Genomic DNA, 18,005 nt, shown 5'->3' on the forward strand with positions numbered 1-18,005 from the left:
GGGCTGCAAGGTCTTAACAAGTAAACCATCTTGCATACGCGACAGGCCCAAGACCAACAATCAGGATGGTCTATAGTGTCTTTCATACCCTTAAGGACGGTGGAGAGAAGGCAAAGGAACTATCCCAAGGCGGCCAGCTGCCAATGGACGTTCATTTCATCAACGTCAACAGGCCGGGGCGCATCCCCAACTGGCAGCTCAGTCAGATCACGGCCCACGCGATGCGTAGGAACCATGAACGGCGTCGTGGTTTAGAAGTCCAGTCGACGCGAGCACAACCTCTTCCAGCCAGCGTGGACCGATCTCGGGGGGCCAGGAGTCAACGGACTGACCAGGGATCGGAACAATCAAGACCTATCTCAAGCAACGACCTGGAGCCTCGACCCCAATTGCTCTTGAAGCATGCGATAACAGCCAATGCGCGCACCAAAGCAACGCCCACCCCTGGAGACGAGAGGGCCCACCCAAGCTTGCTATGCTCTGCACCACAGCGCCTAAGCAAACATGGATCTTCCCCAGAGAAACTCTCAGGTGATGCCCCAGCGGACCCATGTGGCTGCCCGGAGTGTCGAGCCGAAGCATTAGCCCTTGCAGCTTGCTCTACCGACAGCGTTTTCGGGGGCCTGCGAACCGATCCATTCCTACGATATCCTATTGAGTCTCAGGACTATTTTCCTGCTGTAATCGACCATTGTAGGGAGATTATAGCACCAAGCCCTGCCTTCTTCGAGCTCTTTATGACGCACGATGTCTTGTTCGAGGCTATCATTACCTGGGTCCTGTGTACCTACTTGCTGCATACACCCGAGCTGAAAAAGGCCATGCTATACCATTATGGAGGCTCTCTGTCCAAGATTCGAGAACGCCTCCTCTTCCCAGGGTCTACTCGAAAGGCCGTAATGGCAGCTATTTCCAATTTGGCCGGGGTCTGCGTACGTAAACATCCTTCAGAATCCGGTGTAAGATATGCTAAGCGGCTGTACCAGGCTTACTTTGAAGATGATACATCCTTCAACATGCACCGCAACGCACTCCGTTATCTGGGTCAGTTCAGAGACGATGAGGACATGCGCGACCGTGACATTCGTGCTTCGGCCAAACGTCCTTCTAGTTTGTGAGTCTCCTCCAATGCCAGCCCCCAGTCGATGATGTTAGGGGAGATCTAATTCTGCATTACCCCAGTCATGACGCTCTATCCTACGCTCAACCCAGGAGAAAGGGAAAGGCTGGCCTCCCCGAAGACCGCTCCTCTTTCCTGACAATGGGGCTGTCATCTTCCAGGGAGCCGGTATACCCAAACCTCCCATTCTCCACCGAGTTGTCTGCGCGCCTTTCCAGAGTCTGTGAAGGTTTTCGAGAGCTGGCCTTGCGCAGGATTCTCTCGATCCAGGTCATCGAACGGCTGGCCATGGAACGAAGCCAAATCGTTCGTCTCGCATCAAGAGCAACAAGAGACCGCGAAGACTCTCGAGCCCTTCGAGAGAAATTGACACCAATCGAACGCTTGATCTGGTTGGGCTTCTCCGTGTTCCACTTATACACGGCGACGTACCAACTGGATCGCCAAGAGATGGCCGAAGCTTTCCTCGAGTGCTCCCGAAAGATGGCTCGGGGTTCTCAATTAGAAAATGATTGTCTTCTATGGGGAGGATGTGTCGTCACCGCGACCAAAGAAATTGAAGGTTGTTCGCTTGCAAAGGGTGAAGCTGTGACCAAAACTCTCCTAACAAGGTTCAAAATGAGCATCGAGGAAATGAATGGGGTGGCACAGAGATTTCTCTGGAACGAGTCCATGAGCTCTTGCCTGACAGCAGCCTTGCGTCACCGCTTCATCGCTGTGTCAAAGATTGAAGAGACCGCGGAATGGCGCACGTGGCTGTGACAAGCTTGTACTCATGCCCTCTAGCAGATACGGAAATGCTTCACTGATCAACGACTACTTATGCGAAATACGATTTCCCGAAAGGTTCAGCGATTAAAAAGACAATGCCGAAGTCGGATTTCCCCTTATCGACCTCAACCAGCCCATCCGGCATCTGTGTCAACAACCGACCCTGGAGCCTCCCCATGAGGATCGTTCTTCAAACTCCTGTCAGTGTCCTTAGGGCTCTTTGACAGCGTTGAGAGCTGACTCTCTGTTGTGGTTGTTTGTCTCGGACACGTATGAATCCAGATACGATGGAAGATCCTTGACCTTATTGGTGTCACTGGGTATTGGGGTGTCGAAAGCCTCGTACACTGGCACCACTCCAGTCCAGACTCTTTCAGTGATGTCAGATCTATTCTCATCCTTTGCCTCGTCATGAGGGCCTCCTTGCCGGATCTTGCCACTGCCAGTTTCAACCTTGACTCTCAGAATGGTGGTGGAGGTCATCTCGACATTGTCAGGTGGAACTCTGGTGTTTTCCCAGCGTCCATCGACTACCTTATTGGTGATCAATTGCATTGCGTACAATTTCTCATCGTCTGTCTCCACCGGCTTGGCGAACCCCTGAAGGACGGCTGATCGGTAGTTGTAACTATGGGAATTTGGGGTCAAGGACAACACCAAGCCATCGACTTTGGTTGCAGCGACGCAAATTGGCAAGCCATTTGGGGATTCCCGAGCGAGGCGCATGATCCTTGAGCTGACATATCCATGGAGATAGCAGTCAAGTGGCTCCTCGATGCTGGATGAAGGATATTCAAATGAACCCATGACCCCGATCATGGGCAAGATTGCGGGAAAGGGTTCGTCGGGGCTTGGAGCGAAGGAGACATGAAGGACCGAGGTAGTGTTTATGATTGAATGGATGATCCCAAGGTCATATGTCCCTGGAGGATATTGGTCTCAACGTACTTAATGCGGAGGGGCGTGCCTTCTTACCTCTGTTGTTGTATCGCTTCACTGTATTTTGAGGTTTCTTTGGATACTCGAGATGTCGCACCATGGCTGCGGGTGGATAGTAGTTCCTTTCCCTTCAAAGGACGATGGCAGGTTTACAGTGATCTGAAGGTCTGATGGATCAACATCCAGCCATATCAAGCTGTATATGAGTGATCAAGTGAGTCATGATAGTGTCCGTGCCTTGGGACGTGCGAGCATATCAAACACCAAGGGCATCATTGGACGAGGCCCAGTTAGGAAACTAGACCCGAGGCCGCATCTCGCTGGTTGGAGAAGTGCGTCAAATTCCAAAACTGATCGAGGGATTGAAGCCATGCCTATTGCCGTCCTCTTCGACCCTCCAACCATCGTGTCATCTCACTACAGACATTGCTTCAGAGCATGTCGATGCGGAGGACATTATGGCAGACGCTCATCCGTGCCAATAATGTCCTCAACCATACCCGTGTCATTAGTCGGCCAACAAAATGTGAGCGAGCACAGCTGCGGCGATACAACACTCTGACAGTCAATGCTGCCGATCTCTCCTTCGGACAGCCTGTCTCTGAGACCCATCCACATCTACTCCAGCCGGGGGAGCTGACTCCAGGTATAACCGCGCAGGAGTATGCCGACCGGCGCACGAGGCTCGCAGCCAAACTGCCCGACAAAGGCATTGCCATCATCGCCTCCGCCGATCTCCAGTTCCGGTCGGGCAGTGTCTTCTACGAGTTTCACCAAGATCCTGACTTTCTCTACCTGACCGGCTTCAACGAACCCGAGGCGCTCGCCGTCATCGGCAAAGACCCCACCGGCACGGACCACACATTCCACCTGTTCGTGCGCGAAAAGGATCCCAAGGCGGAGATCTGGGATGGCGCAAGATCGGGCACACAGGCGGCAAAGGACGTCTTCAATGCGGACGAGACGGGCGACATCTCCAGGCTGAAGAAGATCCTTCCGGACTTGGTAGGCGAAGCTTCGCAGGTGTACACGGACATCACGAGTCCCGATACCAACCGGTCGGCCCTCCAGCGGTTCCTCTTTGGAGCGTCCCGCAAGACGACCGAGTTCGCGGAGCTTATCGAGTCGAGAAAAGTCCACCGGCTTCGACCGATCATGAACGACCTACGAGCCTTCAAGAGCGCAGCCGAGATCGAGCTCCTGAGAAAGGCGGGAAGAGCATCGGGACGAGCCCACACGGAAGCCATGAGGAAGGCATGGACGCGCGAGAAGCAGCTCGACGCGTACCTCCGCTATCGCTTCATCGCGAACGGGTGCGACACGAGCGCATTTGAGCCTGTTGTGGCCGGTGGAAAGAATGCACTGGGCATCCACTACGTCCGCAACGACGATGTCCTGCGGGACGATGAGCTGGTTCTCGTGGACGGCGGTGGGAAGTATGGTGGCTACATCGCCGACATCACGCGGACTTGGCCCGTGGGGGGGAAATTCAGCGACACGCAGAGAGATCTGTACCAAGCTGTGCTCACGGTCCAGAGGTCGTTGATCTCTCTGTGCCGGGGCAGCGCCAATATGTCGCTGGACAAACTGCACAACATCGCAGAAGAGTACCTCTCCAGCGAGCTGCGGCAGATTGGCTTTGACGTCTCCTCCAAAGCCATCGAGAGTCTCTTCCCGCACCACTTGAGCCATTATATCGGCATGGACGTGCATGACACGGTGGGATATACGAGGAAAGTGGTACTGCAAGAGGGACACTGTATTACCATCGAGCCAGGGATCTATGTGCCGGACGACGAGCGGTGGCCGAAGCATTTCCGGAACATGGGAGTGCGGATTGAAGACAGTGTCAGTGTACAGGAGGACAGCCCGTTTGTGCTGACGACCGAGGCGGTCAAAGAGATTGTAGATATTGAAGCCTTGAGAGATTAAGTGGACGTTGTCAGGCATGTGTATAGGGAGGCCTGGAATATCTCCTCTTCCTACTCCGTCTTGTGTACATTGTTGTATTGATTGAGCATTCCATTTCCCAACAATCATGATCGCACCCATCATGGAAACACATATCAGGGACACAGGTCCTCCGTGGCCTTCCATTGCAACAATACGACCAGCCAATCGCCATGTGGGAGGGAAGTTTCGTGTGAGATACTCGCGAGCTCCGTCGCGATATTCGTATCGCCACAAACGCACATCACCGCCGCCCGCCCAGCTGCGTCTAAAACCAATCAACCTGCCTACACCAAACCCCATTTTTATTTTGATCGCCAGATAATGCATCGCTCCATCTCTTGGGTTTCTTCCTCCGTCTAATAAATCATTGCATCAGATCTACGACACTTCACCTGACTTCCCGCCTGTCTAACGTTCCGATCTACTTGATCTACGTCTACGAGGTTGAGCCAGGATCGCCTGTTATCGCAAGGGAGCAGCTTGGCAGAGCGTGTTTCGTGCAGGATACAAGAGTCAAGAGCACGGAGGAGAACATCGCGAGAGCAGGTGTCTCGTCGGATCTAATCGAATTGAATCAGTAAATACCAGAAAATCACGACTGTCCAGGTCCCAACACAGAGGACTTCAGCATTCAGGACCTACCTTTCTCGGTGTCACTATACTCAACCCCGCCACCAACCGCCCAACGCCCACAAAATGACGCTTACAAGGGACGAAAGCGATACAGACCACGATCACCCCCCAACCGAGACGAGTCCTCTGCTCAGTGAGCAGAATGGCGCCGCCGTCGATCCGGAGAGCGCGCAGCCGGCGCCGGAGACGGGAGCCGACGAGATTGCTCTGGCCGAGGAACCCAGCACCAAGAAGCTCGTCGCCATCATGGCGGCGACGTGGATTGGGGTCTTTTTCGCTGCGTTGGGTATGTTAGGCCCGTTCTTTCTTTCTCTTAAGTTGTCGTCGACCCCGAGCTATATCATGTGTGATCTGAGGCATCCAATTCCCTCTGTTTGTCCAACGGTTCCATTCGGTTCATCCATTTCTGCTTCTACTGACACAAAACAAAACAGACACGACCATCGTGGCGACCCTGACGGCCCCGATCTCATCGAGCTTCAACTCGCTCTCGCTCCTCTCATGGCTGGCGACGGGCTACTTGATCGCCAACTCGGCGTGCCAGCCCCTGTCGGGCAAATTGACGGACATCTTCTCGCGGCGGTGGGGGTTGATCTTCTCCAACATCTTCTTCGGCGCGGGCACGCTGCTGTGCGGGCTGGCGCCCAGCGCGGGGGCCATCATCGCGGGCCGCATCGTCGCGGGCGTGGGCGGCGGCGGCCTCACCTGCATCGCGACCTACATCACCAGCGACCTGGTTCCCTTGCGGCGCCGCGGCCTGTGGCAAGGGTACGGCAACCTGGTGTACGGGCTGGGGATGGGGCTCGGCGGCGTGTTCGGCGGCGTGCTGGCGGACCAGCTATCGTGGCGCTGGGCGTTCCTGCTGCAGGTGCCCTTCATCGTCGTGTCGACCGTCATGGTGTTCTTCCTGGTCGACATCCCCGTGAACCCGAGCACGCAACCGCCGCTGTCGCGCATCGACTTCCTCGGCTCGGGCTTCCTGGTCGCCTCGCTCGTGCTGCTGCTCCTGGGGCTCAACACGGGCGGCAACCAGCTCCCCTGGTCGCACCCGCTCATCGTCGCCAGCCTGGCGCTGTCGGCCGCCACGCTGGCGGGCTTCGTGTACCTGGAGTCGCAGCCGCGGTGGGTGCCGGAGCCCGTGCTGCCCGTGGCGCTGATCGCGCGCACGCGCACCGTGCTGGCCGCCTGCCTGGCCAACTGGTTCGGCACCATGTCGGCCTTCCTGGCCATCTACTACGTGCCGCTGTACCTGCAGATCCGCGGGCTGTCGGCCACGGCGGCGGGACTGCGCGTCGTGCCGCTCGCGGCCGCGACCTCGCTGGGGAGCCTGGCGTCGGGGGTCCTGATGCGCGCCACGGGGCGGTACTACGCGCAGATGGTCGGGGTGATGCTGACGTTCGTGCTGGGCGCGGCGCTGGTGTGCTCGTTCCAGCTCGACACGCCCGGCTGGATGACGTTCGTGTTCCCCACGCCCCTGGGCTTCGCCTACGGCGGCATGCTGACCATCACCCTGGTGGGCATGATCAGCTCCGTCGACCACGAGCACCAGGCCGTCATCACCGCCGCGTCCTACGCCTTCCGCTCCACCGGCTCCACCATCGGCATCACCGTCGCCGGCGCCGTCTTCCAGAACATCCTCACCGACGAGCTGCGCGCCGAGTTCGGCGCCCTGCCCGGCAGCGAGCGCGTCATCCGCAGCATCCGCGACAGCCTCGATGGCATCAACCACCTGCCCCCCGGCTGGGACCGCGCCGCCGTCCTGCACATCTACATGGACGCCTTGCGGGGCGCCTTCGTCTCCGGTCTCGGCCTGGCCGTCCTGGCCGCCATTGCGGGCTTGGGCATGAAGGAGCACGTTTTGCACAAGAACCTCGCCAGGAAGTGATGGGCCAAAGGGTCCACGGGAAGTCCCACAATGGCGTATATCAGGACTCTTACTACCATTGTACAACGTTACAGAAGGAAATCTCGTTTCTAGTTCAAGGGCCGTCGAGGGTATCAAGTCTAGAGTCCCAAAAGTACGGCGTCAACAGATCGGAACTTATCACAGGAGCGGACGTAGGGGATCAATCACATATAAACATTGAACGTAATCTAGTGTTGTGGCCTTCTGCCTACCAACTGCGCCTGCTGCCCCTGGTTACCTATGGCCTAAGTCAATATGGGCCTCTCGATGTTGGATAGGCTGGGTCAAGCGGCCCTGCGTCTTCTTCACCAAAATGTCCTCTCTTCAAGTAGCAGCCAAACGGGTTCGGTTCGCTAATCGACGCCAGTCATTGCAGATGCGGGCTCCCCATCACTTGAGGCTGGACTCGAGCTGCAGGCATGGCCCATGATGGCGCAATTCGAGCTGCGGCAGCCGTGTTTCCCCGACGTCGATGCACGGAATACGGTGCCTGTCGAGCGACATCTGCGGCCTAGGTACATGCGAGTACGGCAGCGAGTCAGTTCGAGGAATGAAGGACGCCGGCAGGCGTAGCTGGTCCAGAGGAGCCAAACGGCATGGCCCAGAGAGAGGTGCTTTGACAAGCATCGGGGATGCCAGGCAATACTGCAGTTCTGCCTCACATCAGGATCCGTCGTGAAAAGAGCCCATTGAATAAGCAGAAGTGGATTCAATCACCACGTCTCCATACATTTACGAATGCCTCGTCGTCTCGCTGCCCGCTAGATTCGTCTAGGGACCAAAGTCGTAAAAATTTCCAGCAGAGGAACAAATCTGTTGTGAATCTCGACACATCTTTGCGCAGGTGTGAAGCGGCGGGCTCGCGGAGTGCTGCTAGAGGGTGTGCCTCTGTCTCTTGCCCAGGGACTGCCCTTCTCTCAGCCGGATGGCCATTTCGCCGCAGAGCCGCAGCGTGGCAGAATACTGTTGCAACAGAATCGGCCATTGCTCGAACCTCCAAAAGACTGTTCGGCTAGAAGGTTCAGTCCATCGACCTGGAAGAGGGGGTAGTGCGGGCCGTAGATGTCGCTCATCTGATGTGGCATCCTTCGGTAGGTTTGAAACAAAAACGAGGCTAGGTTGGAGAGGGTTCGCCTCGTGCAGGAGGATGTCCTTGGAGCGCACGGCATGGACCTTGGCTTTGCTCTAGCTCTATGCCCCAAAGGCATCCGCTGAGAGCTGCCGCCTCGAGATGAAGTGAGGCGGATCTGCAATGACCAGTAACAGTCATCAGTGCTCGTCCTTGCTGCACATCAGGAGGTCCAGATTCCAGCCAATTCAGTGGTAAGCGAGAACTTTGTAGGATCCTCAGCTCGGCAAGCTATGTGGGCCGGGAATGCTTCCACATAGTCTGGGATTAGGCGGTCTCGGCCAGCTAGGGTGGGCGAGGAGGGAAATGCTGAACGGTGGCCTTAGGGAGATGTTGCTCGTGTGGCCAGAAGTGCAGAAGGAACACAGGAGCAGGTTCTGTTCGGAGGATACCCAGGCTGAGGCGACTGGTTTCCGCTGGGAGTCGAGCTTGAAAGGCCAGGAAAGACCCATCACGCACCATAGCCAAGGGCCTGTCGAAGTGGGCGGATGAGCGTGCACCACCTTGAGGTTGGTAGCAGTACTGAGATCGACATGGAGCCCAGTATGCTAGGTTGGACAACGACCAGCACCAAGCCCAAAGTGGTGAATGGAAAGGATAATGCTGTCATCAGACGGGCAAACAGCCACGCAAAGCTCCATTTATGCATGGTCCCTTCGTGGATGACGCTCTGAGGTGTCCAGAGCTAGAGTGGCCGGAACGGCTGGCAGGACGAGGATATTTGCGGCCCGCCAGGCTCTTGTTTGCTCGTGAGCGGATTGCATTACCCCAGGGCGTCTGCAGAAAGTGTAATTGACAGCTTTGACAGCTTTGGCAGCGGCCTCCACCAATATCGTCGAGCCAGCTCAACCGCCTGCAGGACCTCCTCCGCGTTAGGCTGGTGTTTGGAAAGAATCCAGCAGCAGATAAGGCCCGATTGCATTACGCCGCTCGATGGCAAGGGAGCTTGGACGCCTTCGCTGGCAGACCGATGTCCTGGTTAATCATGATACTGAGGAGAAGTGGTGATGTTGCAGACCGATCGGCAAATCAGGAACCCGGGCTAGCAAAAGAGGTGCCTGCTCTGGGCAGGTGAAATGATGCTGGGTAAAATATCCTCGTCCCTCTGGTCCCCCTGGTCCCCCTGCCACCAGAAGGCTGACAAGCCCTCCCTCTCGTGTAGTGCTCGTGTCAAACGCCCATTAGCCATGCTGTCTCGAGCTATCGATCTTACACTCCGCAAACAGGTGGAAACAAGGGTGGAAACCTGAGTGGATCCAGTAGCCCTGCAAACTCAGGCGCAAAGAAAGCCGCTCGCGAGCTGGACCAACGGCGTTGCCACCCCATACACACACCTGAGGGCGCCACGCTGGAGACAGACCGCTCCAGGGCGTCATGGTCGTGAGTGGAAAGCGTCGGGGACCGAGTGTCCGACGAGACACGATATGGCATGTCCTTCCGTCGTGTGAAAGGATATGGTTGCGGCTATGATGTTGCCGGCGGGCCGGAAAAACACTCCAAAACAGCCGGCCTGCCCATAAACTGGTTGACTGACATTATAAGACGGGAAGTGTAGCCCTCTGGCTGCGATCTGCGAAGCTGTCCAGGCCCTTGCAGTGCGGGCCGTCGACACTGCGACCCGCCATCAACAGAGCTGCCAGCAGTAGCACGGCTCCTTACCGAAAACCGACTGCGTTCTTGGTTCCTTCCAGATTCATCCACCTGTTGGTCTGCTAGCTTGGGCGGGTCCAGAGTCCACGACTCAAATTCTGCCACGCCGCATCACTCTCGAGGAGAAGCATAGGGTATGAAACAAACTTTGGCTTACCATGCAGTGGTAGACATTGTGATCAAGGCCGAGAGGCAGATGATCCGTCAGAGATGAGGGGGGAGACCAGCTCACATCCACTGAGGGTCTCGTGCATACCGGAACATGCATTCGCTCGTCACAGTTGGTTCGCCACTGCCTTCTCGACAGAGGGAGAAGTGCAAGCGTCTGCGTGTTCTGACTTCAAGTGACCAGATGGTTGAACCCGGTCCGAATTGCAACGGCCTGTGGCCAAAGTCACCACCCTGTCTCACATAGCAAGGATCGGCGGGGAAAGATTCGCTCGAAAGGCTATAAAGAGGGGTGAAGAAGCCTGACCTGTCGAAATCAAACTCAACCGACAGTCCTCAGCTTCCAAAACTAAAGTGAGTCTTGTTTCAAACACAATCATCCCAAAAGAGATCTCCCCCAGCCACAAGGAAACGTTGACCTCTCACAACGCTCAGTTGACATCAGGAACCAGCGAGAGTCCTCGGACGACAACGCCCTCTGGTGTGCAGGCCATTGATATCATAGCTTCATCTCAAACCAAGTTGAGTGGCAGCAGCAGTTGCCAGGTAAGCTTTATGCCAGTGACGTTCTTGAAAGCAGGAACTTGACTGGCCGGTGTCTGACGGAGGCAGCTTCCCAAACGCTTCATTGGCTCAGACTTCTTGTGAGTCAAACAGAACAACCGAGCAAGATGTGTTACTATGCCAGGACCGATTTCCGTTGCGGAGATTGGAGATGGGGAAACATGAAACAGCGATGTCCTCGCCAGCCTCGAATTGGCGAGACTTGCGGCGCTAGACTTGTCGATACAGACAATCTGTCCAGAACCAATGAAGATTGCAAGCATTGCCAGGAGAAAGCGGTCAAAGAGAGACGTCTCCAGAAGGAGAGGGACAACCTGAGAAGATGGAGGTCCGAGGGCGACAGATTCGCAGCCAGTATCGCCAAAGCCGAGGACGAGGTCGGTCGCCTCGAGAAGCAGATCGCGGAGTTAAATTCAAGACGTACCTCTGTCATGTTCAGCGCCAGGCCCGACTGGTCAACCACCGTGTCACGCAACGTGTAATAAGGTACGTCCGAACCCGCTGCAACCTGACCCCTAACAGGCGGCTAGCTGGATGATCAATCCTTCGGCTGGACAGCCGCCCATTTTCTCCCGAGTGTTTGACAGTCCACACTGACGAGGATAGGGATGAGCTTGCTGAGCGGGGGGATTCATCCGACAGTCAGCCTCCACCAAAAGTTGGTTTGTGAAGGGGGAAGCTGTTGTGACGACTCGAAAGCCCGGAGAAAAGCTGCATTAGAGGGGAGTCCACATTGAAACGATAGCCATGGCATGTACCCGTCTTCCTTCGGGCGTACGGTCGGGCTGGTGGTGACTCGGGAAGGTTGCAAAAGTATCAGGGAACATGTCTCGAGCTGGGTGGGCGCCACGGTTCATGGGGAAACAGATTAAGCACAAGTAGGCAGGAGCAGTGTCCAGGAGCGCTATCATGAATAATGACCTTCATTTTCCATCATCCTGGCAAGCATGGCCGTCATGCAGGAGGGGTGAAAGTGTCTTTTTGTAGGCGCCGTGGTTGCATACATGTGGAGTTTGGCCCGGGCATCCCTTGAGACGAGAAGCTGCTTGTAACTCTTGTCTTTCTGCTTGGGGGGGGTCCAGTCGACGACCGCTCCACGCATTTCCACGCCACTCTTGGCTGCAATAAGGACCTGCAAGCTTGCAAACAGAAGATATCAAGCAGCCTGGATGAGGATTGACGTCGAGCTTTGAGCGGTGGACGAGCGATGCCCCTGACGAGAACACTCTTGGTGAGGTCAGCGTGCGCACGAGCCACCATACCAAAGGTGGTTAGTCTGTATTTTAGTCTCGGCGGCTGGAACATCATTGTTCCACTGCCGAGGTTGACCGGTCTTTCCTACGGCTACCCCAAAAGGTGTGCTTCCCCGCACCCCAATCAGAAGCCGGCGAGGCTGCGGACTGGGGATGCACATTGATATCGCCGAGGCAAATCGTGGGTGCCGCCGAAGCTCGAGTGTCGGCAAAGAGAAGAGAAGAACGATATAGCTTACCGCTTCTCGATTCCAGTCACTCAGAACACACGCAGGTCCATACGCCTCTACAGAGACAGTCCAATCTCTGCCACTTCCCGTCAAGCTCCTTTCGGGGACATCTCTGAATCACAGCCAGGTCACAGCTTAGACAGTTGCCCTTCTTTCACTTGAAGAAATATCCATCACTTTCTCTGTGCGGGCCAATTTTCCCAGAGAAAAAAGAAACCCCCCAACGATCAAGATGGCGCCTACATTCCCGAATCTCACGATTGACTCACCGCCATCGGCTCCCGGCGTGCACGTCATCACCATGCGCAAGGCGCCCGAGAACCGGCTGAACCAGGCGTACGCGCAGACCATCATCGCGGCGCTGCGCTACATCGAGAGGGAGCTGATGCAGCCCGACGCGCCCGGGGCGGTCATCATCTCGTCCTTCTCGGACAAGTTCTGGTGCACGGGCCTGGAGCTGGACGAGTCCGACTCCAACATCTTCGCCAACGCCGACGGCTTCTACCCGCTGCTGGCCACGCTGGTGGACTACCCGTACCCGACCGTCGCGCTGATCACGGGCCACACCTTCGGCGGGGCGTGCCCGTTCATGCTCTCCTGCGACTACCGGATCATGAACAGCAAGCGCGGCTTCATCAGCATGCCCCCGGTCAACCTGGGCCTGCACTTTGACGGCATCGGCGCCCTGCCGCGCCTCAAGCTCGCGCCCAAGATCGCCCGCAAGATGCTCCTCGAGGCCCACAAGTGGACCGGAGAGGGCGCCCTGAAGGACGGCATCGTCGACGAGATCTGTGAGCCGGATAAGATGAGGGAGAGGGCCGTCGAGTTTGCAAAGACCATCGCTCCCCGCGCCACCATGGGCGTCTATGGCTTGTTGAGGGCCGAGTTGTGGGGGGAGGCGCTCGACAAGTTCAAGGCCATCAGCTACGTGCACAGGAAGAGGGTTGGCACTGCTGCAAAAGCTAAGATCTAGATTGAGAAATGTAATTGACGCTTCGCTTTTACCCCATTCTGCCCTTGATCAAATCTTTCTTTATCTACAACTTTGCCTTGACGACACCAAATTGTTCGTGCCCCGTCATGCCCAATGCCAGAGCTTCCAAACGTCTCCTAGCATTCTCTTCGCCTTCGCCCATCACAATCTCCTCAGTCCTCCAGTCCGGGTTGAAGGTCAGCTGGTTCAACGGATTCTCCTTGTGCGCCTTATGGAAGAGTCGATTGTATACGTCACCGTCATAACTTCCCAATGCACTCTCAAGCAGGTAGTCTGGAACAGACCAAGCATCCACGAGCCGAACAGCGTGGGGCCGCACCTGGGCCATCAAATCTTGGATCGCGGGTGTCACATGCTGCAGTTTCTCGACAGACAAGGCCCTAGACAGGAGGAATTCAGAGGCGGACACATCCAGCGTGAAGAGTGAAAACAGGCGGAACAAAACCTTCAATACATTCAAGGTTTCGGCGTCAAGAGGAGGGTTTGGAGTGCTCTCGAACACAGCGTTGTAGAAGTTCGACACAAGCAGACTCTCGGAGTGGGCTCGACTGAGTCGGTGCAGACTGATCATCATGCTCGTCCAGGGCTTCTTCTCAATAACCCTTGCCTGGTAGACTTGGTAGGAGAGGTATGAAGCTCTATGCTTGAAGGCCTTGACCAGCTCTAGTGGGTTTCCGAGGATGTCAAAATCATAAGACCTTGATTTGTTGGCCACAAAGTCTTGGAATTGGACGTCCACGGAGTCAGTCGGCTTAATCCTGGGATTCTTCGTCACCTCGGTCATCCTCTTGATCAGATAGGCGGCGGTCTGTTGTGTAATCATCCAGTTGTCACCCTCGACAGTGGGTTTGGACAGATACTCATTGTTAAGAGCGATCATGCCGCTCCCACCTCCAAATCCGTGGCCACCCATGGCTCGACGGCAGGTCTCGATCCCGTCGGCTGCAAGAGTAGTGCACAGTGATTTTAGACCAGAGGAAGCCGCGTGCATCTCAGCCAGACGAGAGAAGTCGCCACCCTTCTCGATCTGTTCTCGGGTGCCGTAGTAGAGCTTGTACATTGCTTCACCTGTGTAATGGAGAGCGAAGGTAGTGGCCAGAAGCGGGAGGATACGGATTTGGACCGTGGGGTAATTGAGCACGGCCTGTTCAGGAGCGTCTGGATCCCTTGAATCTCGGTCTGGAAACTGTCGGCGGATAGAGAGGTAGCGAACCGCCACCGTGACAGCTCTAGCGAGAATGAGTCTCGCATGCATAATGATTTGAGCACGCACAAAGGTCAGGGATCCGTAGACCAGGGCAGCATTTTGAGGTTTGATGTAAGTCCCGCGCTCTGGATCAACTCCTGAGTACTTGGACAGCAAGGCCGAATGAGGGACTCTGAACTCGTTGAAGAGCATATAGCCGTTATCCATGCCAGGGTAGCCGTATTTGGGGCCGATGTCGCCGATGACAATACCATCCAGTGGCTTGTTGGTTTTCTTGTCCCGAATCTGAACGATGAACTGATGCGGGCCATAGGACTTGTACTTTCCGGTATTGGCGTCTGGGAGCAACAGTTGTGCAACGACAATAGCATGGCATGCTGTTCGTCCTAAAGCTCCATTCCACCATTTGCTAGCTGTAATGGTAGGGCTGTGGATGATAAACTCCTTGGTCTTGGGGTCCCATTTGGCTTGACATTCGATGCCCCTGACATTGCTGCCGTGTCCGAGCTCAGTCTGGCCATAACAGCCAATGATCTCCCAATTCTCAACTTTGGGCAGCCAGTAGGCTCGTTGCTCGTCATTGCATTGTTCTCGAATCGAAGTGATGAACATGGTCCCATGAAGAGCGTACGGGCCCATCTCATCCATCAGATAGTCGGCCATGAGATAGTCGTCGCGGTCCCAGCCGTGCTTGAGAGACAATCTCCTTAGCATCTTTGCTCGTGCCAGCCCAAGATGGTAGCGGTCCGGACGGGCCATATTGAGCTGGTTTTTCTTGCAGAAGATGGGGATAGGTTCCAGGATAGAGAGAATTTTCTGCTGTCGACTGAGGAAGTCATTGCGTGAAAGCAGGTGATTTGCCAATTGGTCTTTGTTTACACTGGACCCGGCTCTTTCCTGGGCTAGGATACTTGGGCCCTGGGGCTCTGCAGGTCGAAGCTTGTCTGTGAAGTCAGACATGGCGTGAATCTGTCTTTCGAGGATTGTTCCTGGTGGACGAGGAGGAGTCTCTACAACGTCAGCAGAATGATTCCTCTGAAGACACCTAGACCGTGAGATGTGAAGCAGAGAGCGAAGGAGGGACTTCTCTCAAGAAATACTCGGAACCTAGGCACACGTTGTCAACATCGCCGGCCGGTGGCTCGCGCAGTTCCATATCCTCCCCTCATCGCAGGCAAACTGCCGAGGCTGACTGCGCGGATTTTGTCGTGTGTTGAAATCGCCGTGATTGGCCGGTTCGGCGTTTTTGCATTGGAGGGTCGGCTGCGCTGCGAGAAGAGAGACTCAACCCTCGAGTGACTTTAAAAAGTGCCGGAAGAGCCCCCAAGATGCCGGCCGTGGTGTGACGACCTCAGACAAACAGAGAGATGAAGCAGCAGCAACCGCCTTTCGACAGGACCGACTTTGTCCCAAGTCACTCGGCCGACCACATTCTTCCCGCCGACCCCCTTTTCACCCGCCTGCTCACCCTTGCACATCGCCCCAATCCCAGGCCGGCGATACGCGACGTCAATGCAGGGATCGAAAGGACAGCCGCCCAGCTGTTGAGTGATGTGCTCGTCCTCCGCCGGGTGTTGAGGGATTCCTTGCCGCATGAAACTGTCCAAGACCTGCAGAATGGGCGAGAAGTCTATGTCAGTCTGTTGGCGCCCGGGGGTTACGAGTTCGTCGTGGGCGTGCTGGCCATCCTGGCCTTGGGTGCTGCAGCCTCACCCTTCAGCACCGCCCAGCCGGTGAAGGAAGGCTGCTACTATGTCAACAAGGCACGGTCAGTAGCCCTCGTGACGGCCACGCCAGCTCTCCAGCTAGGGGAGGATGTTGCAAGGGAAATCCGCAGCACCACAAACCCCGATTTCGCCTTCGTGCCCACCAAGGTGATCGAACAAGAGACGCCCTTCGCACTGAACGACATCAAGATCTCCTCCAACCGCTACCTAGATCCCAATGGCCCGGGTGTGGTCATTTTTACCTCAGGCACGACAGGGCCGCCGAAAGGAGCCGTGCTTAAACGTGCTGCCATGGTCGACGGGTCGATGTGTTTTGCACAGCAGATTGGCCTGCAGGAAACTGACGTCCTTCTTCATCTCCTTCCCGTGCACCACGCCACTGGCATCTGGGTGTCATTCTTCCCCTTCATCCAGACGGGCGCATGCATCGAGTTCAAGTCCGGCAGTTTCGATCCCGAATGGACCTGGAATCGGTGGCGGAGAGGTGATTTGACGCACTTCACGGGCGTGCCGACCATCTACATGCGGATGATGCGATACTACCTCGAGCACGCCCCGAAACTTCCCCCAAGTGAGGCTGCAACCTACAAAGCCGCGGCGGCAGCATTCAAAGTGTGTCTGTGTGGCACCTCCGCCTTGCCCAAACCCATCAACGACTTCTGGACAAATCTCATGAATGGTAGACGAATTGTACAGCGGTACGGATCCACCGAGCTGGGCGTCGTCTTCAACATGCCCGCAGACCACAGCCAGGAGATCCCAGACGGCTCCGTGGGAGAACTGACCTATGGCGTGGACGCGAAACTTTCCGAGGGAGACGAAGGCGAAGTCCTCGTCAGATCCTTCACCATGTTCTCCAAATACCTGCATGATCCAGAAGCCACCGCGAACGCGCACGACGCCGACGGCTACTTCAAGTCCGGTGACGTGGCTCGACGGGAAGGGAAGTACTACTTCATCGTCGGGCGTGCCTCTGTCGACATCATCAAGTCCGGTGGGTACAAGATCTCGGCGTTGGACGTCGAGCGAGAACTGATGGCTCTACCCTACATTGGAGAGGCTATGGTGGTAGGTGTGCCCGACATGGAGTTCGGGCAGCGAGTTGGTGCCGTCGTGTCCTTACGCAACGACGAGGTCGCCCGGGACTTTTACAAGAAGCACAGTAGAGATCCGGAGAAGTTGAGCCTGGACGACTTGCGTGCCGACGTACGGAGTCGTCTCGCCGGGTACAAAATGCCGACCCTGCTGAGAATCATCGAGGGTGAGTTGCCCAAGAGCGGGACGGGGAAGGTCGTCAAGAAGACTCTTGGACCGCAGTACTTCCCAGCGAACTATATTGAAGACAAGGTCGTACAGGTTTGGTCGAGGAAAGAAACCGCAAGAGCTTCCAAGTTATGATATTGCATCTGATTCGCATTCTAGAAATTAGATCTGGTTGCATTAGACTAGAAGGGGTGACATCTGGGCAAAGAACTTCCGAACTCGAAGACCCTCATAAAGAAGCTTGTTCTAGATAACACAGCAACCTGTTGGCCGTCAACTTTGTCATGCGAACTCTGATCCTGCCTAGTTCTTAACCTCTTCCCATGCTGGGGAACTCTCACGGTGCCGGATCTTGCTGTTCTCATCACTTGGCAATAGCGAGGGTTGAAACAATCCTCTAAGACAACCCCGAAGAATCACCTGCCCTTGCCCGGACTTACCAATGGATTCTTCCCCAGCGCTGACCAAAAGTCTGAGTCGTGGTCGTGGTGATTGTGG

At 55.9% G+C, this 18,005-nt stretch overlaps 8 protein-coding genes across 8 annotated transcripts; 6 read left to right on the top strand and 2 right to left on the bottom strand.

Moving 5' to 3' along the window:
* Positions 1–40: 40 nt before the first annotated feature.
* On the top strand, positions 41–2,929 carry PV07_10465 (uncharacterized protein). The gene is made up of 3 exons (XM_016397797.1): positions 41–932; positions 987–1,114; positions 1,183–2,929. The coding sequence occupies exons 1-3, from the start codon at positions 66–68 to the stop codon at positions 1,880–1,882; spliced, it is 1,695 nt and encodes a 564-aa protein (XP_016244988.1). The 5' UTR covers positions 41–65; the 3' UTR covers positions 1,883–2,929.
* On the bottom strand, positions 1,752–3,043 carry PV07_10466 (uncharacterized protein). Its single transcript, XM_016397798.1, has 2 exons — positions 2,867–3,043; positions 1,752–2,814 (listed from the first exon to the last, which is right to left on the bottom strand). Exons 1-2 carry the CDS (start codon positions 2,928–2,930, stop codon positions 2,102–2,104), a joined length of 777 nt encoding a protein of 258 aa, XP_016244989.1. The 5' UTR covers positions 2,931–3,043; the 3' UTR covers positions 1,752–2,101.
* Positions 3,044–3,197: 154 nt separating this feature from the next.
* Positions 3,198–4,900, top strand: PV07_10467 (uncharacterized protein). The gene has a single exon (XM_016397799.1). The coding sequence runs from the start codon at positions 3,269–3,271 to the stop codon at positions 4,760–4,762; it is 1,494 nt and encodes a 497-aa protein (XP_016244990.1). The 5' UTR covers positions 3,198–3,268; the 3' UTR covers positions 4,763–4,900.
* A 207-nt stretch (positions 4,901–5,107) lies between these two features.
* PV07_10468 (uncharacterized protein) lies at positions 5,108–7,589 on the top strand. Its single transcript, XM_016397800.1, has 2 exons — positions 5,108–5,702; positions 5,851–7,589. The coding sequence occupies exons 1-2, from the start codon at positions 5,480–5,482 to the stop codon at positions 7,299–7,301; spliced, it is 1,674 nt and encodes a 557-aa protein (XP_016244991.1). The 5' UTR covers positions 5,108–5,479; the 3' UTR covers positions 7,302–7,589.
* A 2,654-nt stretch (positions 7,590–10,243) lies between these two features.
* On the top strand, positions 10,244–11,854 carry PV07_10469 (uncharacterized protein). The gene is made up of 4 exons (XM_016397801.1): positions 10,244–10,623; positions 10,705–10,815; positions 10,882–11,319; positions 11,440–11,854. The coding sequence occupies exon 3, from the start codon at positions 10,941–10,943 to the stop codon at positions 11,313–11,315; it is 375 nt and encodes a 124-aa protein (XP_016244992.1). The 5' UTR covers positions 10,244–10,623; positions 10,705–10,815; positions 10,882–10,940; the 3' UTR covers positions 11,316–11,319; positions 11,440–11,854.
* A 455-nt stretch (positions 11,855–12,309) lies between these two features.
* Positions 12,310–13,291, top strand: PV07_10470 (uncharacterized protein). Its single transcript, XM_016397802.1, has one exon. The coding sequence runs from the start codon at positions 12,549–12,551 to the stop codon at positions 13,287–13,289; it is 741 nt and encodes a 246-aa protein (XP_016244993.1). The 5' UTR covers positions 12,310–12,548; the 3' UTR covers positions 13,290–13,291.
* Position 13,292: 1 nt separating this feature from the next.
* On the bottom strand, positions 13,293–15,633 carry PV07_10471 (uncharacterized protein). The gene has a single exon (XM_016397803.1). It carries the CDS (start codon positions 15,475–15,477, stop codon positions 13,354–13,356), a length of 2,124 nt encoding a protein of 707 aa, XP_016244994.1. The 5' UTR covers positions 15,478–15,633; the 3' UTR covers positions 13,293–13,353.
* Positions 15,634–15,865: 232 nt separating this feature from the next.
* On the top strand, positions 15,866–17,736 carry PV07_10472 (uncharacterized protein). The gene has a single exon (XM_016397804.1). The coding sequence runs from the start codon at positions 15,885–15,887 to the stop codon at positions 17,640–17,642; it is 1,758 nt and encodes a 585-aa protein (XP_016244995.1). The 5' UTR covers positions 15,866–15,884; the 3' UTR covers positions 17,643–17,736.
* Positions 17,737–18,005: the final 269 nt, after the last annotated feature.

This window comes from Cladophialophora immunda, assembly GCF_000835495.1.
Source record: "Cladophialophora immunda strain CBS 83496 unplaced genomic scaffold supercont1.6, whole genome shotgun sequence".
NCBI lineage: Eukaryota > Fungi > Ascomycota > Eurotiomycetes > Chaetothyriales > Herpotrichiellaceae > Cladophialophora > Cladophialophora immunda.